Source organism: Cheilinus undulatus, linkage group 1, assembly GCF_018320785.1.
Source record: "Cheilinus undulatus linkage group 1, ASM1832078v1, whole genome shotgun sequence".
Taxonomy (NCBI): domain Eukaryota; kingdom Metazoa; phylum Chordata; class Actinopteri; order Labriformes; family Labridae; genus Cheilinus; species Cheilinus undulatus.
In genome coordinates this window covers 6,319,448-6,341,562 of record NC_054865.1, presented here as the reverse complement: position 1 = coordinate 6,341,562, position 22,115 = coordinate 6,319,448, and the positions used below count along the sequence as shown (strand labels likewise).

General features: G+C 38.2%; 1 protein-coding gene across 4 annotated transcripts in view; it reads right to left on the bottom strand.

Annotated features, from left to right (window-relative positions):
* vps13c (vacuolar protein sorting 13 homolog C) overlaps positions 1-22,115 on the bottom strand; it is a 104,225-nt gene continuing 82,110 nt past the window's right edge. For 3 of the 4 annotated variants that reach the window (XM_041793276.1, XM_041793289.1, XM_041793280.1), the window contains 12 exons: positions 21,246-21,376; positions 21,055-21,136; positions 20,814-20,927; positions 17,616-17,691; positions 17,302-17,465; positions 17,177-17,222; positions 15,459-15,582; positions 9,672-9,786; positions 5,260-5,351; positions 4,735-4,858; positions 3,899-3,982; positions 1-3,807 (listed from right to left, as the gene is read on the bottom strand). In XM_041793276.1, the coding sequence (XP_041649210.1) occupies positions 3,706-3,807; positions 3,899-3,982; positions 4,735-4,858; positions 5,260-5,351; positions 9,672-9,786; positions 15,459-15,582; positions 17,177-17,222; positions 17,302-17,465; positions 17,616-17,691; positions 20,814-20,927; positions 21,055-21,136; positions 21,246-21,376 (1,254 nt within the window). In that variant the 3' untranslated portion in view covers positions 1-3,705. Of the gene's footprint in view, positions 3,808-3,898; positions 3,983-4,734; positions 4,859-5,259; positions 5,352-7,250; positions 7,991-9,671; positions 9,787-15,458; positions 15,583-17,176; positions 17,223-17,301; positions 17,466-17,615; positions 17,692-20,813; positions 20,928-21,054; positions 21,137-21,245; positions 21,377-22,115 lie in introns of those variants that run through there. The other variant, XM_041793295.1, reaches the window with a different exon arrangement.

Sequence of the window (22,115 nt, the reverse complement as noted above, 5' to 3'; positions counted from 1 at the left end):
TTCTTCACAGATTTGTATTCAGATCTTATTTTTCTGCAGCAAACAAAAAGGAGACAATTATTTGGTTACAGCAAAGATTATAAAGAAACAAACTCAACAACAAAAAGATTTAAGGTTCACATGTAAACAAGGCACCTCCATTAGTTTTTAATAACAGCTCTAAATCTTCGGTAGGTTAATAGAGAAAAATCTTAGATTTGTTGATCTAAGGACAATCATTTCACTTTTCTCTTCTGTGATTATCATGATTCACACTGTTTATTTCTCTGAAGAAGAGTGGCAGCACAAATTCATCATCATCAACAACACACTGATTATTGCAATAGCTTCTTTAGTGCAACAAGTTGTTTTTATGGCTTCATCTTTAAACATTCGGCAGTGCAACCTGCAGGCAAACAGCAGGGACTGAAATACCCACGACAGTCCATCTGAAGAGACTCAAGTCCAATAAAAAACAAAATATTAAAAAAGAAAACCCTCACACTGACTGGAAGAAATAACTTGCATAATTGAATTAATACAACTGTAACTGAGTTTGATTTTTAAAAAAATAGCCCTAAACTCCTTTAAACATCATTTCAAATCCTCCAGCTGTCAGTTTTAACATTCGTACATCGGCTTGTGTTTTACTTTCAGCAACATTGTATCATATTTCTTTGAAAATAGATGTTACAATAAAAAATAAAAAAGCAGAGAGCTCAAAAGGAAATACCGATGTGACAATGTGGACTTTCATAATAAGGAGACACTGAAGACTGTATAAAAAGATGGACGGCGTAACAGCTTCACAGAAGTGAAGCTAAGTCATTTAAAGGTCCCTGTGCTCACTGGCTGCAGTATTTCAAAATCAAAGCCTTTCTAATGTGAACAGATTACAGATTAAGATTTTATGTTATAGGGGAGTAATGTGGCTCCACAGCGACAGCGAGAGGAAAGAACACTCACATGAGTCACTGAACTTTGGATGACGTAACGACTGATTTAAACCGACAAGAATCTGGACTGTGGCAACGTCAGGAAGCTTTGATACTTTATCAGCAAAATAAATGTGTTTTTGAACATCAATACTGCTTTAACAACTGATCTGTCCTGCACAGACTCTGGCTCCAAATGTCCAATATGTCATCGCCCATCCGACTGAGTTTAATTACACCAGGAGGAGCTAGAGATGTGTCGTCCATCTTTATACAATGGGAGAAAGAAATTTCATCAGGGAGGCAAACATCCACCTACCAAGTTCTGTTTTCGTACACCGCAAAAACTCAAATCTAAGCACATGTATTTGTCTCATTTCTAGTTAAATATACGAAAATATACTGACTGATGAGGATGCACTGGTGTAGATAGCAATTTTGGGTAGTAGTGCTAAAACCAGGCCCAAGTATTCGTATTCAGAACATTACAGAAACCAAAATAGCTTTACACCATGATGTTTGTCTCTCTTATTAAAGCAGGTATGCAAAGTTGTAGCCATGTCTGCAGTTTATCAATATTGTTACTAAAGTACAATGAGGACTACAGTAAAGCAGGCTGCACACTATGCACCACTTCACTGTCAAGAGGAAGGTTAAGGAAAATCTGATAGCATTAAAACATCTTTCTCTCTTACTAAGAACTTTAAAGGTATTATTTAAGATACGTATGTTAAATTTAGCATTTTAATATCTTTGTTTTAAAAGTGACCAGTCCTATGTCGGGCTCTCTTGTTACGCAGGCTGCCATTGGTTGTAAGGTCAATTGCCAAAACTCCCCTCTGGAAAATGGAAACCCCCCACATTCATCATTCCTGGTGAGTTAAGACCAGCAGTACTCAGTGTTGCTTCCCTCTGAATACTACTTGTTGTTTTAATTGATGACTGTTCATAAAAATGGTACCTCATTAAATGTATTTACCAATAAGATAACAGATTTTGATTTTCAATCAGAAATTAAATGCACTTAAAAAGTGCACTTCTGCATTCCCGCTGGGAGTGACACCATAGCGCAGTGGTTGCCAAGGTGGGTCACTGTGTCTGCATTTTGGATTGGAGTAGAAAAGGTGTACCCACTACTGGGCAGGAGAGTGGCTCTTCCCTTTCGCAACATCCTGCCAGTGTGAGATAGGGTTTTCTGCTGTTGCCTCAATCAAGATAAAGTCCAGATCAAAACTGTAGATAAAAAATAGAACTGAGAGAGGAAGTCTCACAACTGCACCCAGGACCCGAGAAGCTCTGTCGCACAAAACAATCCAACAGAAATCAATGAAATTATTGTATGACTAGAAGTATAAATCTTACAAAATGCTCACAAAGTTTAATTTTTAGGGAATTGTTCATTTTCAGAGAGTCAGTTTTTCAAGACTGTTTAAGAACATGGTTGCTGTTATTTATGCAAAATTTTTTCAATGCTTCTGTCTTGTGGCAAATAAAAAATGCAATTTATTGGCAAAAATCAGGGGCAAAGATATGTTTGTTGTGAGTTCATGTTTTTTAAATTTAATTTGTACAGTAAGGGGTAGGGAGGGCCTGGGAGAAAAAGTTTGGGAACCACCGCCATGGAGCCTGAGCATCCTTGGATCCAAGAGCAGATGAGAATTCTGGAACCACTACCAGTGCACCTTTAGGTGCATTTCTCCCTCATAATAAGAAACTTATGAATGAATATGAAACGTCGGTTTCTATTAGGTAAATATGTCTTATGTGGTGCTGTTTTTATTTAGTACCTCAGCTCGAAACAAGAGGTTAACAGTGGTACTAGTGCATCCCGATTAACTGATATAAATGGGTCAAATAATTTCAAATTATAAAGCACACCAAATTCTCTTGTATAATGAGATATTTTTAACATCAAATTAGACAAATACACTTTAGATTTAAGTTTTGCAGTGTAGGCTGTAGAAAATACTAAGAAAATTAGCAGAGGAACACCTTCCCTGCTAAGTTTTACTGACCTTTTCCTGTAACAAATAAACTGATATGCACATCTTGAGCCTTGAAAAATAAAGCAGTATTTGACTTTCAGGTATAAAATATACATAAAGTTGTTAAAAAAATGGTGTGGGTGGTAGTTAGATTTTCAAAACATCATTGACTTCAGAATTTGATGACAAAAATTAGTTAAGTTCAAAAGTAATGAACAATAAAGTAAAAAATGTAAAGAAAAGAGATTAAAAGTGAAATAAAAATGAGAAAAAGATGGCAAATCATACACAGAAGTGCAACAAAAGTGGTAAAAGTGCCATTTTCTATTCACAGTGTAACCTGCAATTTCCACGGAGTCTGTCTGCAGCTGCCCACGCCGCACACTTTGGAGCTCTTTCTAGACAATCTTTGGGTTTCCAGCATGTGCTGTGGTCTCTGTGGAGCGTGCCAGAATCTCCACTCTGCTCTGCTTATATGACATGCAGCAAGACTATCTGCAGAACCCCTGCCATCAAGTTGAACAGCCAATTGATATGGGAACATGCACTGCATCTGGTAGATTTCAAAATAAAACACCAAATACAGAGAGACTGTCCCAGTACTAAATTAACCTGAAATCAGGAAGTAGAAGGCTGCAAACACAGGCACTATGGGAATTTCAGGTAACCCTTTAGACAGACAACTCAGTAAACATAGATATGGCAGTTCCTGCAAGTGATTTAGATTTTTAAAATTGTTGTTAAAGGTACAGTGTGAGATGTTTTATGTGAGATTTCTATAACTCAGCATCAAACAGGAAGTGACTTCAGTGCTTGCTGTTCTGTTTCAGGAAGCGTTGTGACTTCTGTCTCGCCATGCGGTGCTGCTGCTGAGCCACCTGAGCATCTGATATGGTCGCCTGCAGCTTCTGTTGGTAGTCATGGTAACAAAGTGAGGGAAAGGTGGAAGGGTAGAGATATCTATAAAAGACAAGTAAAAGAACATGGAGTTGTGTTTACCTGAGCGATGACTGTGTCTTTGAGCTGGACGCTCCTCACCGGCTCCTGATTGTCTTTCTTTGGCAGCTTCAACTTCTGCTGCTCCTGAAACAGACAGACAGAGAGTGGGGCAGGCGGATTGATAGAAAATGAGTCAGATGGACAGTGGGATGGTAGGACAGGGATAAAGTAAGAGAACACTCATCCATCTCATCCACTTCTGAGCCTTTCTTTGAAAATCCCTGTCCTTTCCAAACACTTTGTACATGAGGTTTTTAGATGAATGTGAACTATATCCATGCAGTGGATATACACTCCCACTCAAAATTTTAAGACCAGTTGAAAAATTGTAAGAATTCGCATTTTGCACTGTTGGATCTTAAGAAGGTTCTAAGTAGAGCTTCAAAATGCAAAAAGAAGAAGTGGGAGTGAGGCAAAAAAAAAAAAAAATTGAGTAACCAATTTATTGAAAACAATTAAACTGAAATAGGCAGTACATCAGCTGATCAAAAGTTTAAGATCACAGCTCAAAAACCCCCAAAATACCCTCAAAACAGAAATAAAAGTTTCAAAAAAGGACTCAGTAATGAGTAGCTCCACCGTTCTTGTTGATCACTTCAAAAATTGGTTTGGGCATGCATGATGCAAGTGTTTCCAGGAGACTTCCCTAGCCATCCATCCCCAGTCTTAGACTGAGATAATAAGGCTGGGCACAGATGGACACTAACCAAAGGTGAGACGATCTAACCAAGCGTTTAAGAGACAGAGAGAGTCGGGTGGATAACAACTGAGATAGATGGGACACAACAAAATCAGATTAGGTGGACAAGGAGAAACAGACAGACTTGTTCTGTTACCTTGCAGTAGATCTTTAGCTCAGTTCCCATCACAGCTGGAGGACGGTAGAAGTTATCATACAGACACTCCCACTCTTTGTTGAAATGACCCACAAAGTCGATTTCCTTCACACACATGACCCTCCTGCACAATAACATGAGCACATTTTAATAATCAAAGAAAACAACATATTTAAGCATTTGGTAACACTGTAGATGAAGAAAAGAAAGAACTCTAGAAAAACAAACAGACAATAAATAAAACATCAATCACATTATAACGTGCAAACAACAAATACAGCAAAACGAAGAATATATACAAATGCATGACAGTGCCAAACAACAGACCACACATCTGACAGTAAATTACACAACAAACATTTATGAACACTAAAAACCCATTGTAGCCCAAGCTAAGCAAATAATAATGGTGTAAACACAACAAATAGATAAAATAAATTACAATAGATAACATAAATAACAATACTTTCTAAGACAATCTAAGATAATACAGAGCAATATGCTGGTGTTTGTGAGGGTTGTTACCTGTTGGTGACGATGATGTTGGTCTTTCGGTGTCCAGGATACAGACAGTGGTCTCTGAAAACCTCACCCTCCAGCTGTTTGATCTCTGAGCGCTGGAACAGGAACAAAACATGTTCAAACACATTTTTACATGTAACTTTGACATTATATTCAGCTTATTAAAACAGTGTAATTTAGTGAAGCAAAGTAAAGGAAAGTAGGAACTACAGTTCCCATCAGCCCTTGTGTACCCATTATCCTTTGCACTCCACTCAGCTTGATCTAAAAGCGTGAAAATGATGATACTATGAGTGGCGTGGGAGAGTAAGTCTACAGGGAAGATTTTGAAATTGTGGAGACTTCCAAATCTGACGTGTGGAGGCATTTTGGTTTCTTGGTGTTAAGAAATGAGAAAAGGTGATGGACATATAAAAACAATGTGCAGACAGTGCCAGCCTACAGTGATGGGGAGTATGAGTAACACAAGGTGCCACTTGGTAAATCACCATCCCAAAAAAATGCGTGAAATTGCAAGGAGGAGAATCCAGCCAGGCAAAAGGCTCTTAAGAAAGTGTTCACAATCCCACTTCACCAGACAGCGTTAGAGCTTAACAGATCACAAGATGTATTAGTGAATATATCTCCAAAGACCTACAGCTGTTTTCAGTGGTGGACAATGAGGGTTTTAGAAGGTTTGTAAACACACTGGAGCAAAAGTATAAGATTATAATTTTAAGCCTAATGCACACCTACGGCACTGATTTTGCCATGTTGTAATACTTAAAGTGCAACTGTTATTTGATAAATGCAGTGCTCCCCCCCCCCCCCCCCCAAGTTCTTATATGTTGTTTTGACTTTTTATTACTGGACTGTGAGCTTTTGATACCGTTACATCCTTAACTACACGTGGTGCCAAATTAAATAACTCTTCCTCTTTAGTGTCATATGAAGCAGCACGACATCCACTTAAGAATTATCAAAGTATTTCAAAGTATTGTGAATGTTTTTACAGTTAATCTAAATTTGACATCTTGCTTCTCCTGTGTGCCTTCCGTGATTGCACACTACACTGCAGTCTCATTTCTGTATATGGGCTTAAAAGGGGTGTTTCTCTTTGTCAATTAGGAGGATCCAGCCTATGAGCACCTGGCATTCATTAGCTGAAGAACAGGTGAGAAAAGTTCAGTAACTATCGTGAATCCCACATCTGTTTCACTTAAACTATTAAGACCAGTCCTTCACCAGGAGTGACGTATGTGTTGGGTCATTGTTGAGTTTGAAGACAAAGCGAAGACCAGGACCCAGTTTTGCTCCTGACTGCTTCAGGCTTTCTCTCAAAATCTTCACATAGCCTTCTCTCTCCATGATTCCTTCCACCTTGACGAGATTCCCAGTTCCAGAAGCATCCCCACAGTGCAATACTTCCACCACTGTGCATCATGTCTTTCCAGAGTCTTCAAAATCTTTCTCTTTCTACCTTTGCTGGGCTTGTTCTGGACTGTGTGGCTCACTTTGAATTTCTTGATGATCATTCTCACTCCAGTTTTTGACACGTGGAGACATTGTTACAACTTTCTACATCCTTCTCATGCTTTATGAGGATCAACAATTTTTTTTTATGAAGTCTAAACCGATTTGTTTTTGCCATGATGCTTTCTCCAGTGCAGCTAAAATTCGTACTGAAGATTTTTTTTACTGTTTGTGAACTAGAAGATAACCCTCAATTTTAACTTGATTTTACAAGCTTTGAGCATTACAAAGTTGAAGCACATCACTGCAAAAAGTGTTATGGCTCAACAAAAATATCAGTTTTAAAGGGGATATCAATTTTAACCCTGGTAGTTTTAGTTTTTTTGTGAAATAATTTTGTTTCTGTGTGCAAAATAAAATGATGGATGGGTGAGGGGTAATAATTTCTTCCTCATCTGTAGAAGAAAGAGGTCTGTTGTACTTAAAAGTAGAAATATTCTGCAGAACTGAGTAGGAAAAAGTGAGAATGAGGAATGTAGTTTTATTAAAGATCAGGTTTGAAAGTTACAGAAGCCACACACTGTTACAACTGAGGAGAAAACACAAACACACAAAGTTACACACAGCACAACAACATGAGGATTAGAAGTCATGCGACAACAGCGATGAATATAATCAGTTCAGATTTACATGTACATATAAATCATCACAGAGACACAAATATTAAACATCATCTACAAGTCGGGAATGGAAAGTGATGCTACAGTCTTTTACAAAAATAGTGCTAAGATCTATGGGAGGAAAAACAGTTCGATAATAAAATAATCTCCAATGTTTGATTCATGTAAGTAAATTATAAATGTCTGTAAACAAAACTATAATACAAGCTGTTATTTAGAAATGGTAAACAAGCAAAAAAAAAATTTATATTAGTAAGATGTTTCAGAAATAAAAAGCAGATTATTTTTCCTTGTAGAAAAAAGTAATAAAACTGAGCAGAATGTAAAAATGTCTGAGGTATGAGAGGAAGAGATTCGTTTTTTGGCATGCATAAAAACCTGAATTAGCACAATATTTATAGGTGTGTATATAACAATATTCATATATTTAGATATTACTAACAATATTTATACAATAAGGTGGAAATTACATTTCATATTTATATAGATTATGATTGAATAAACTTTAGACTGGTCATATAAAGGATTAATATAGTTTATGGTCCTTAAAGCACTTGAAGGATAAAGTAGACCCAAGCAAACCCTGATTATTCCTCATCCGGCTGCATGTAAGACAAACACAAGAAGAAGAAGGAAAACAGGAAAAGGAAAGAAGTTAGAGGCAGAAAAAGCAGAACCCACAAAGAAGAACACTCAGTTATTCGAAGGGATATTCTGCAGGAACCAAGGTTTTGTTGTTGTGATAAAAAAACAGTTGATAAAAAACAGCACACACTGAAGGTGTAAACCTACACTAGACGGGTTTTACTAACTTAAATACAAGAAGTTGAGGTCGTAGTCATTCTTATTTTCACCTGTATGTAGCCAGTGTTAATTTTGGCAGCTATTTTTAATTTTATTTTTAGTCTTTAAAAGAAATGCATTTTAGTTTTAGTCATATTTTAGTCATTTCTATCCTTTTAAGTTTTAGTCGGCGAAATCTCAAAATATTTTAGTTTAGTTTTAGTCCAAGCATTTATTTTCTTGCCAAATCATAGTAGTGTTTTCTCTGCACTCTGCTAAACCTGGGGTCCCTGCTTTCTACAGCTTAATAGATACAGATGCATTGTATTTTAACAGATTTACCCACAGTGGAGAAATATCACAGATTTTGAATGTTCAACAAAAACTTCATTACATTTTGGTCTAGTTTTAGTCATCTTGACAAAAACTAAACTTAGTTTTTGTCAGTTTTAGTCATCACAGATCTATTTTTGTTAGTCTAGTTTTTGTCATAGAAAAAAAGGCTGTCGACGAATAGTTTAAGTCATAGTCTTAGTCGACGAAATTAATACTGTATGTAGCCGTTGGTATAATAAGATTGGAGACCACTGCTGTACACTATATACCTGGCATACTGGTCCCAACAGCTGCACCCCACCATCGTCTACTGATACAAAGACTTTACCCCAACTATAACACATACAATTTAGATGGTTCATTCACTTCATTCAGTCAAGGAGGAGAAAAACAGCCTTAAAGCAGTAACATCTACACTATATGGACTAAAGTATTTGGCCACACCTGCTAATGACCGAAATGAGGGGGTTCAATCAGACCTGTTGCCACAGCTGTATAAAATCAAGCAGCTAGCCATGTGGTCTCTCTTTGATTGGTGAAGACTTCACACAATGGTAAGTTTCGCAACATCAAATTTGAGAGATAAAATGAGGGGTGACGAGTACCTTATTCTAATGTTCTTTTTAAATTGTGTGATCTTAATTTTTCTTGTCTTTTTGGGTCTTGCCCCCTGACAAGTATCACATTTAACTGAAATAACTAAAACTAGCAATAAAAACTGAAAAAACTAAACAAAAATGAAGCATTTTTGCAAAATAAAATTCAATTAAAATTGGAAACAGAAATAAAAACAAACTAAAAATAAAAAATAATGAAAAAGCAACTACTCTAACCTTGTATTTGACCCTTATAAAGAACCTTGGACATTATTCATGGTTGTAGGATGTCTTGTGAAAGCTTGAGTAGACCCTGCCCATCTTTTCTAACATTTCTGCAGCTTTATCAAAATTAATTTTGATGCTGTCAAATGTTCCAGACCTGAGCTGTAAAGATGTTGAATTTTACAAAATTCTAACAGCAACCTGTGGCCCTATAACATAGGAGTGCACACTAGGGCAGACATAAAAATTGGAAGAAAAATTGTCTAAATAGTGTTATAATGGAGTTGCAAAGTTCTTTTGTTGTTGTGAAGAGTGGTGTGAAACAGAGTCATTGTGATTTTACCTGAAAAAGGTCAAAGCCCTGCGACTCCGTCAGGTCATATGGTCGAATTATCCCGTCCTCCCTGATCAGACGCACCGGCCTCAGTTTGGTCACTTCCTCCGTCGACTCCGCCACTCTGACATCACAAAACACACAAATTCTCATAAACTTCATGACTTAACTAAAATAAGAGTTAATAAAAAAAATACTTTAACTCAAAGTGGATCAGTTTAAAGGGAGTTCCTCTGCATGTGCTCTCATTAAGTTCATCAATAAATAAAACGTTGTGGTAAACACCACAACGTAAAGGCTGGTGAAGCAAGCAGTTTCACCCTCACCCACCACTGTAAGATACACCTGTTTAACTGCTCATTAATGCAAATATCTAATCTGCCAATCACATGGCAGCAACCAACGAATTCGGCATGTAGACATGGTCGAGACAATGTGCCCAAGTTATAGCTAGGCATCAGAATGGGGAGAAAAGGGAATTTAAGTGACTTTGCTTTGGATGTTGGTACCAGTTAAGCTGGTCTGAGTATATGTACATTTGTACAACATTCTCTAGGGCCGTGTTTCCCAACCATTTTTCCGTGTTGCCCCCCCCACATGCTCCTCAGAAAAGCGGAGCCCCCCTAGGACCCAAGAGAGAAGAAAAAGTGACACATTGCTACCAAAAATCAACATAGATTTTAACTGTTCCACTGATAAAACCCTAAAAAAGGTCCATGCATACTTTTCTTAACAAAAGAACTTTGTATGAACTACTTTATAACCGCTTTATCATGCTTTTAGTCAATATTTGCAAACCTATTTTTGGCAGCCTCAGAGCAGACAAAGCCTCGCGCCCCCCCTAAGATCTCTGGCGCCCCCCCTGGGGGGTCCCGGACCCCAGGTTGGGAACCAAGGCTCTAGGGTTTACAGGGAATAGGGGAGAAAGAAAATATCCATAAGCAGCATATTTCTGGACCTTGTTAATGGTCAAAAGTCAGAGGAGAATGACCAGACTGGTTGGAGCTCATAGAAAGACAACAATAACTCTAAAAACACCCATTAATACCAGGGTATGCAGAAGAGTATCTCTGAATGCACAACACTTCAAACTTTAGAGCAGATGGGCTACAGCAGCAGAAGACCAAACAGGACACCACTCCTGCCAGACAGTTTTACCAAAATTGGACAATATATACTGGAATAATTTTGCCAGCTTACGATGAGAATTTGGCGATGCCAACAACCATGGCATGTTCAAAGTCGCTTTAACCACCTTCCCTACTCACTGATGCTCAGTTTGAACTTCAGGGCATCATCTCAACCATGTCTACATTCCTAAATGCATTGGTTGCTGCCATGTGATCAGCTGATTAGATATTAATCTTAATAAGCTTCTGAACAGGTATACCTAATAAAGTGGCTTGTGAGTGCATATGAAGTGCACACGATGCTGTTAAATGCCTCTACCCGTCTAAATATCTCACCTTTCTTGACCTCTACAGTGACAGCATGAAACAGCAACGTTTAACAGGTTATCAGGAACTGACTGATGTGTTACATGACAGATGGATGCCTCATACAGAGGGAGAGGATGATGAAGATCACTGAGGCAGTGGGGAAGTGTTTCAAGAACAGAAGCAGGTTGTAGAGGCAACCAAAGATTTAATAGAATTTTAAATGTTTGAATTTATCACCTCAGGTTTGATTTAGCTCATTAAGTCATGTTCATGAGTTTAACTAAAACCTGACATAACTTTTAATTGTAGCAAATATTGATGGTTATTGATTAGAAGCTGCTCACAAACATCAGCATTACATTTTAAACATTACTAAATGTTTCCAACTTTCAGTCATGGTAATATCTAACGCAACTGTACTATTTAGCAGAGTTTATATCTTCACTAAAGATGTTAGTAAACTATATTTTTTCATGAGAAAGACCAGACTGAGACTACCTGAAAAAACTAGTGCAAAAAAGTAAGTTCAGTTTTGGTCAAGGAAACTAAAATAGGTTTAAACAGGTAGAGCTGGACTGATGGACATTAAAAATCTGTGATATTAACCTGGTATGTGTGTAATCTGTCAAAACACAAGCAGAGATTTGAAGAAAGAGCATTCAAGGTATGTCAGCAGGACTGGACATGAACTTTTTTGCTTACCAGCCACCGGGACTAATGGATCTGCAAAGTTACTAGCCACTCAGAATTTTCATAAGTCACAATTTTGTTGTTGGCAAGTTAGGTTTTGTGAGCCAACGAAATTCCCTAATAGACCTGATCAAAATAAGTTCTCCTTTAATGAAGCACTTCTCCCAGCGCTGAACAGAACAATACAGAGAAATGTGTCAGACTTTGCTCTTACAGACAGCCGCTGAGACATCAGAGATGAGATGTTTTGGTTAAATTCTTGGCTGATTCTGATGTCTGATTTTTCCTGGTCTTACCTGCGGACACCAGTGCTCTGCAGATAATAATTTCCTTCCTTAAGGCACTACAATTGTTGGCAGATACAAATGATTTGGGGATTTTCTTTGATAAAACTAATAATAAAACACTGACTGTTAATTAACTGCTTTTAAAGGGAATTAAAAAAACTGCAGCAGGCTACATGAAAATCTCTGATTCAGAGACAAATCTCCACTAGAACATGCGGAGTGTCAAACCTTGCCATTTCCTGTGTCCTCCTTTAAACTCTGACCATCATTCATGCTGGAAGTGACTTGAGTTAAAAAGCTAAGATTCAGTCTGTCATATCTATTGTATATCTCTCAAATATAAACATATTCACACTGTATTCATTAAAGTTTCTCATCAAAAACTACATGTTCCCATTTTTATGTGACATTTAAACACATCATAACATATAGAATACAGTTGTCTAATTTACTGAGGTTACCTGAACACATCATTTTTTCCATCTTCAGCTCGTAAAGTTCACGATTTAACTTCAAGTTTGCCGATTCCACCATGGATTTCTACACTGGATTAACATTGCTAAAAAACAGGACTTACTCAAAGTTTTGGAGCACTTTTATCTGAGCAGCTGAAGAAAAAAACTGTCCTGAAGCAGCTGAAGAGAGTGGTATGACCAAGGCTTGATCCTGTGTTGTTGTTAGCACCTTTGCTAACATCAGCAATGATGTGCTTTGCCTGAAGGTGGTACTTAAGACTCATTGTGATTTGGTGTAAAGACAGTTCTTCACTGCATCATGTACTCACAATTTTGGTTTAATCTTAAGTAACATTTAAAAAGCTTTTTTAAAAAGAAAATTGCCATTAAGCAGACCTGAGTCTGTCTCCTCACTCATCACTGCTGGCTGTGTCTGACCTCTCACCTCTTCACCCCCCAGGCACCTAAACATCCGTGCTGGATGACTACAGGAGAAAGTTGTGGTCAAACTTAGTCATATGATTAAATTGCATCATTATTTTTTTAACGCGTTAAGTTTTCAAGATTAATCACAAGCATTAACGTGTTAATGTTAACAGCCCCAGTCTTTATATGTGTAAAGTAAAATTTTAAAATGCATTAAATTATCTGTTAAAACACTGACTGCGATGTACGCATTGAGAATGTAATTAAAGTGGCCTGAAGCATATCAGGCTGCCACTTCTGTGTTGGGTGTAAACCAAAACCTTAAGTTTTGTCACTTCTGTGACTAATCTATAACAAACTGTCTGCTATTACCATCAGTAGTCAGAGCAGTGAGCGCTGTGCTTACAGGCGACACTGCAGTCAAAGATGTGTAGGGATGAAGCACCAGGAAGATATATAACAGACCTTAATTGAGTGTATTTGCTCTATCAGCAGCACCTCTTCTGGTCTATGTTAGATTATAGTCCATGACAGCACAGATGCTCTAATAGACAATAAGCACTGACACCACTTTCAACGTGCGACAGGACTGCTCAGCCGGGCTGAAAACAGATGAAAAACAGACTAATATCCGTTTAAATTAGGGATATTTGGACTGGACGGAGATACGTACTGTTTCCTAAAGATACAGTGGACGGTTTACATTGATATATGGTTATATTTCAAGCTCTACTTCAAGCATTTATAATGGACCTTGTTTCTAGTATACACTGCAGAGTCTGAAGGCAAACATCAGCCTGGTCCATCAGTGATGGTGGGAAACTGAATTAACCTTGAAAAGTTCTGATTTGAAGCTACTCTCATGTGGCTGATCATGTAAACTAAACATAACTTTGAACACAGTTAGAAATAATTGATGACACAATAGTAATGTAATAAGGTTTATAAAACAAACAAAGACACAAAAAAAAAAAAAAACAGCCACTCAGATAAACTGTTTTCTCTCTCCTAACTCTCTAACCATATCTCTAATCCTCTCTTTTCCATTTCCTCCTTACATGATTTTGGGACCTAAATAAGAAAAAAAATTATTGTCTGATATATAGTTAATATAAAAAAGGCACTATCCATTTTGATTCATTTTTGTTAAGAAACACTGCAATATTTTACAGGGAGAAAATATATCAGTTTTTTTCTAATATTGCTCAGGCCACACTGGAATTTTGTTCTCAGACTCATCCTGATAAACAGAAATGTGTCAGAACCAATCCAGCTGAGTGATGTGGTAAACTAGTCAGCTGATCCCTGAGCAGATGTCAGGTGATTCTGGATTTTATTTTGCAAAGATTCATGTGACTGTTCCAGGGTGTAGTGATGTGTTTTCAGTGATAAAGTTGTGTCTAATACTGTGTACCTCTGCCCTGTGGGTTGTCGTGTGATTAGGTTACATCATATCTCTTATTCCTGTTATCCTGCTGCAGAGCTGCACATTATGGGCTATAAAGGAAAGGTGTAGAGTGGGCACATAGACATACAGTGGACTGCGTGCAATCTAGATTGTTTCACCAAAGTGTTACAAGTCAAAAAATAGTTTTCATTTTTTGGATCCCAAAATTGCTTGTGTTACGTTTCTTAGTATGTAAAACTATGAAATAAGTTATTTTTATTGATAGTGGCCTAAAAACCCCACAGAGTCACATTATCATCACTGCTCATGACACATTCAGAGCGTACAGTGCACTCTGACGTCTTCTTCACTGCATGCTGCATTCTTCAGCTTGACTGAATTGAGAAGTGCACATTTCATGTACTCAGATCAAGATTTGACACACCCCTCAGGGGTGTAGCCTGTACGACTCAAGATGCCGCAGCAAGCTGAGGGGGCGGGGCTACGAGCATTGTTACGATGATAAATGTCGTATGAATGAGTGATGAAGATTTTATTTATAACACGATGCAGAAACTTACCACCGCCCTGCTTCCAGACAACAGTAACATGCAAAAACACACAGAGCTGCCGCTGAAGCTCGTCTCCTTCATCTCACTCATTGGTCTGACTCGAGCAGACAGGAAATGTTTAATCATTGCCAATAGAAACATGATCTGGTTCTGACCCTGATTATCAGACTTAGAGCACTGATGAAGGAGCCCAACTTCAGCCATCTTAATGGGAAATACTCACACACCAACACCACAAGAAAAAAGAAAAAACTCCAGGAAACAACGATACAAGACAGAAACAAAAGCAGAAAATGTGAAATTAGTGAGCAGACAAGAAGAAAACAGAAGCACACAGACAACACAGAAGATTTCATTGAGTGAAATCCTGGAAACAGTTCATAGTAGCACTAAAAATACCAGAGAAAAAGAATACAGGTATAGAACTGTCTAGAAAACAAAAGAAAATTTCACACCAAACTGGATCGATCTAAAAGATGAAAGACATAATCTGAGAACAGAAACACAGATGTTCTAAAGGTTTCATGAAGTGCAGCGTACCTTTGGATGCCCTGGAAGGTGCTGCTGGCCATGTCCACGATGCCACCTGTTGGCCGAGCCACCACGCCCACCAAGCCTTTCCCAATGCCCTTAAAGAAACCTGCTGCTCCCTCCTTCTTCGCCCCTGCATAGATAGAGAAGGACATAGACACTCTCAACCATCACTACTCTAAATCTACCTTTGTTTATTATATCCTAAATTAAACTGTTATTTATCACCTCCATAGTGAAATCTAACCTTTCATATTCTCACTAATATCCTTATAATCCAACCTCTTTTTTGTGTATGAAAGCAAATTTTAAGGACTGAATGTCCCCTTTGGGAATGTGATTGTGCCTGGTTGTCTGTCTCTATATGTCAGAGCTGTGATTGAATGGCGACCAGTCCAGGCTGTACCCCGCCTCTTGCCCAGTGACAGCTAGGATAGGCTCTAGCCCCCTGTGACCCCCAACGAGATAAGCAGTATAGAAAATAGATGGATTGAAAAAGTAGTGCTACATCTGACTGCACAACAATCTCTTCATTTCTGAATTTAAAGGCACTGGAAACACAAACAGACTTAATTTAGACCTTGTTTATTTTCTCTAACTGCATGGTGCAACGGTTTCTCTGTACAGTGCATTCAGAAAGTATTTAGACTCAAATATTCTGGGATCAACTTTTAATACTTTTTAAGACCCTGCAGACAGCCTGTATTATGAATGAAGCTATGAAAAGAGAGCCATCACTTATCATAGGCTGGCCTACATTAGACAATTTTCAAATGTTAAAGTGTAAACCCTCAGCTCAGAGCTAACTCCACCCACTTCAGACTAGGGCTGGACGATTTTGGAAAATAATCTAATTGTGATTTTTTTTCCCCCAATATTGCAATTTCAATTTGATATGTGATTATTCCTTAACTTTCTTTTATTGCCAAACAAGGGCTGAACAATTCTTTAAAAGTGTTTGATTCTGATGATTTTGACTTGTATTGCAAATTGGATATAAATTATGGCATTGAAGGGTTCTTGTCATTCTTATATTTAATATGAAAAAGTAAAAAAAGAAGAGGGTAGGATTTTTTGTAGATTATTCTGAAAAAAAAAAATAGCTCTTGAATAACCCCATATGTCATGCATAACATCTCTGCTGCAGGAAAAAAAGTTTAAAACTGTTTCTCTGCCCCAAATTTCACTTCAAAGAAAAAATGCACCTTTTGTGATTTGAAAATTGCAGCAGATCATCTTGTGATTTAATCTGATTTCTAATAAATTGCCCAGCCCTACTTCAGACTTTTGAAAAATGCACAAAAAATGGGCAGTTTGGTACTGAGAGGAGGCAGGGGAAAAAGGACAGAGTTTTCCAGATGAGGCGGGAGTGACAGTGATGTTCCCTTGCCAGAGAGCGATCTTTAGAGGTGGAGGATTTTTCCCCTCCAGAGTCCCCTAAAGCAGACTGTAGAGTGGTGGTGGACCGTAGTAGTCCTGAGCACTATCTGTTTGGGCCATTGGCTCCAGCACCGGCTTTACTAATGCCGGAGCTCTCAGAGTTGAGGCAGTGCAGGTGCAGGAGAGGATAGGTGTGGTCTACAGGTTATATAGAAATGTTAAAATATCTAGAGGTGATGAGCAAGTAATGTGCAAACGCCTGTATTTACAGTCTTTTTTTGGTAAATGTGCTTAATGAAAGTCATCCTGTTTGAATCAGTGATTTTTAATTACTATTCAACACTCACCCTCCACAGGTTTGGTGACGATGCCTGTAACTCCGCCTACAACTCCCTGCAGAGACAAGAGTTTATCAGACCATCACTGCTGGCCTCAGATTAGCTGATTTAATGTTTACGTGTTCTCTCTGTACCTTCAGCAGTCCTTTTCCTCCTTTAGCCAGACTCTCTCCAAAGTCTTTGGGCTGTCTGTTCATCTCCTCTCGTCGTTTCTGTTGGTACTCTTTGTCCATGGTGATCGCTGCCAGACCTTTACCCACAGACCCAGTGATCCTGGAGACCATACCTGCAGCCCCACCTGCAGGAAGACAGAGGGAGGACACAGTGAAGTGATTATACAGACTGCCACAAAGTTTTATAAAAGTATCACACAGTCTGAACTTGTGAGTCTTTAATATCAACAAGTAGACATGACAACAGATGATCATGTTCAGGCATAGCTTCTTACCCACAGTGTGACCCAGCAGGCTGCGGACTCCGATCACAAAACCTTCTGCAAACTCCTCAGGACCCTGAACAGCCCCCTGATGGACACACAACAGCAACATTTATCCACGTGCGGCCAACATGAGTGAACTATCCAACTACTACAAGAACTAGACTTCGATGTATCTGAAAATAATTTCACACATGAGAGAGTTTCTCCTTGGTAAACTCTAACACAGCTTGAATTTCATTTTGTTTGCATGTTAGTAGGTCACAGCTTTCAGACTACATGTTTGAGCGCCATGTCTCATACCTAATACACATGGAGAATCTAGAGAATAGAGGGCTCGTCTGTATTTTCTTCTATTGTTTATACTTATTTTTTTGGGTACTTCTTGGCCAAAATAGAGAGGAAAATAATAAAAAAACAAACTTAACTTGTTTCAGCAAATATGTTCAGTTGTGTTCAAAATAACAGCAGTGTGTTTGAAAAAGTGAGCAAAGCTCAAAATCCTACAAAAATTAATTTTGTATACAGCTAAATGCACTGGGAACACTAAAAAAATTACTCCAAATCAATACATGAGGAAAAATTGATCATTTTTGTTATTACTTAATAAAAAGTGAAGAAAACGGAATATTAGGGTATTCAAAAACAAACTCAAACATTTACTGTATAAACTGAAAAAAATTCTTGAAGATTTAGCTTTCCTATGAATCACTGAACAAAAATTTAGTTGTCTAACCACTGTTTCTGAGAACTGCTTCACATCTGTGGAGTTGACAAACTTCTGGCACCTGTGAGAAGATATTCCAGCCCAGGATGATTGGACTATATTCCACATTCCCTCTGCATTTCTTGGTTTTCACTCAGAAACAGCATTTATGATGTCAGCCCACAAGTCTTCTATTGGACTGAGGTCCAGGGATTGGGCTGGTCACTCATAATCTTGTTGGTCTGGAACCTTCTTGAAACACCCATTTCAAGGAAATATCCTCCTCGGCATAAGCCAACATGACCTCTGCAAGCGTTCTGATGTCTTCAAACTGATCCATGATCCCTGGTATGTGACAAATAGACCTGACACCATAGTGTAAGGAACACACCCATACCATGATCATTGCTCCACCATGCTTCACTGTCTCCAGTGGACTGCTGCTTAAATTCAGTGTTTGGGGGTCGTCTGACAAACTGTCTGCTGCTCCTAGACCCAAAAAGAACAATCTCGCTTTTGTCAGTCCACAAAATGTTGCTCCATTTCTCTTCAGGTCAGTCAATGTGTTCTTTGGAAAATTATAACCTCTTCAGCACATGCCATTTTTTCAGCAATGGGACTTTACAGGGCTTCTTACTGGTAGCTTGGCTTCACCTTCTTTGATTATCCTGGATCCGATCACTGGCAGAGTCTTTACCAATTTGGCTATTCTTCCATCCATTCGAGCGGTAGTTTTCTGCCATTTCTTTCTGGTTTTGGTCGCCATTTTAAAGGATCTGAGATCATTTTAGCTGAGCAGGCTATCATTTTCTGCACTTCTTTATATGTTTTCCCCTCTCCACTCAACTTTTTAATCAAATTTCTTCTAGACAACGTCATTTTACTTAGATTCTGGGAGTAATGCTCTACAACCAGCATGAACATTTGCTGCCTTTGACCTTAAATAAGGGTCACCTGTTTGACACCTGTTTTACAGAATGAATGACCTCACTGGTTGAACTCCACACTGTTGTTATTTTGAACACATCCTTTTAAATCGATGATTCATTTAGACAAGGGGTGTCAAACTCATATTAAGTCCAGGGCCAGATTTGTTCCAGTGAGACATCCTGTGGGCTGAACTATTTGGTCGAGAGGTGTCAAAGTCAGTCAATGCAGGGTCCGGACACTGAAGTTAGCTCTAACCTGGGAGCCAAACTGGGTCAACATTTAACCGTAAACTGTCAACCTTATTTTCACCAGTAATAAAATATGAAAAAAAAAACAAAAAAACAACTTAACAGTGAGGATAAATCATTTTAAGCCTAAAAAAGACAAAATGATAAGTTTAAAGGCTCAAAATCTGAGAATAAAGTCAAACTTATTAGTTCAACAGTGCAAACACCAAATTTAAAAGGCAAATACATGAGAAAGTGAAAATCATGAATTTAAAGGTCAAAATATGGGATTAATAACCCAAAATCAGGAGTTTAAAAGGTCAAAATATGATATAAAAAGCAAAATTAAGAGATTAAAAGGCCAGAATATAAATTAAAAAGTAAAAACACAAATAAATATCTTTTACCACCTTCCTGACTTTTAATCTAATAATTCTTAATCTGTGCTTTTCATACTTTTATGATTTACCAAGTAGAGCTGGGCAATTAATCGGAAAATAATTAAAACTGACATTTAGAGCCTAAAACCAACAAATACCTGCAAGGTCAATTATTTCAATTTTTTTCCCTTGTAATATCTCCTTTGACTAATGCACCACCCCCTTAAAAACTAACTACTAGCTCTGTAGCCATGTGATAGGCAGCAAGGTAGTTTCATGCGCTGTGTATTTTGATTTCAGTTGTCTCAATAAATAACCATAAATTTTTAATCTCTGCATGTTCCTCTCAGTTATTCGTTTTGAAATTATACAGATATTTACAGAACAAACAGAGTCGGAGGTTGGGGGTGGAATAATCGTTCATTAATTGTAATCGAGGTAAAAAGCCCAATTGCGATTTTGATTTTTGCCATAATCGCCCAGCCCTATTACCAAGGATTTTTTAATTAATCAAGGTTAAGTTTACACTTTTATACTGTAGGAAATCTGCAAACTTCAAACTGGTGGGCCAGTTAAAATAAAATATGATATGATCTTGTGGGCTGAGTATAACAGTATCACGGGCCGGACTTGAGTTTGACACCTCGATTTAGACAGAATCAGCAGCCTGCATGTCATGAATGTTGGATCTGTTAGCTTTCTATTACTCTGCTACACCTACTAGTAAATTATTTACCACCTAGAAATATAATTTCTACCAAAAACAGTAATGGATCTTGTTAGTGACGTTCGACTGTTATTATTTTAAACACAACTGTGTATCACTTTTCAACTGAAACTGCAATATGTGCATGTACTATAGTCATATCATGAAGATGTGCAATGTTATCCATGTGACCTCATGTTTGCCACTTCTTGTCAGAGAGTGAGCATGGTACAGTGGGAGCTGCCTGTGTATGTGTGCTACCTGGAATGGTTCGTAGAAGAAGGCCTCCACTCCCTCAGACAGACCTCGGATCAGTCCAAACGGGTTTCCCAAAACATCCAGACCCAAAACAAGGACGTACATCTGCTTCAGGAACTGCACACAGAAACAAACTGGTGTTAAATCTGAAGCTCAGGATGAGTTTTCACATTTAAAACTTTTAACAGCAGCATGCCTAAGACAGGAGGCTCCTGATGTGCTGATAAACCGACAGCTGTCATACCTGCTCAGTGTAGTGTCTGACGACAGTCCACATCAGTTTGTCTCTGCTGTAGAACTGGTACTTCACCTCGAAGAAGGCCAGTCTGACAGAGACGGAAATACAGAGATTTAACATGACAACATCATCTTCATAGCCCAGCATGCATCTCTCTCTTATATAAACAACACTGTGAGCAGCAGGAGGTTTCTCACTTGAAGATGAGGTCGTCCACATCAGTCAGCGTGGCGCCGATACTTTTGAGCAGCAGGTTAAAGGACTGGATCGCCGCTACATCCTTGGACGAGTCTGAGCCGCTCGAGCCAAGAGACAGACTGAGATGGAGCTGAAATATCAAATATTAAGTCCATTTTGAAGAGATCACAGCACATATGAGGGCATGACTGATACCATACATGATGTAAGGCAGTGTAAATAAACTGAATTAATGTTGTTAAAAATAAACCTAAGGGACTTTAAGCCTTATTCACCAACCGATCTTAGGAAAAATCCCCACAGAGATTTTGTTCTTTACTTAGTCTGATGTGTGCCATCACTGAAGAGGGAGCTGTCACAGTAAGCAAAGGCATCCAGTTTATCTGTTTGAAGTGTAGCCTTTATATAATCAGCCTGTTTCGGTTTTATTTTGGACAGCACTACATCCTCTTTAGAGCCTCTTAACTAGCCTGTTATTTTTACTTTGTGCCTAATGTGCAATCATTTTTACCATTTTAAGGTTTTAATTTAATGATTCCTAATGTCCATCTACTTCTCTACTTGACTGTGTGACTCCTATTTTTGCACACAGCCCTGCAGTCTCATGCCCCTATATGATTATAACAGGGGTGTCCCTCTATGCTAAGAAATATGCACCTGTTTCCAGCTTATGACAACATGGTATTTGCCAGTTAAAGAGCAGCTGTATAAAGAACAGAACAGTTTGAGAACAGCTGTATGAATCTGTCCCAGACATTTTTAAGGATCTTTTTAAGAACACATTCATAAAGAACCTTAGAAATGTATGGTGTATGAGGCCCATTTATTGAATTAAAGTAATTAATAGTATTTGGTGTTGAAAGGCTTCA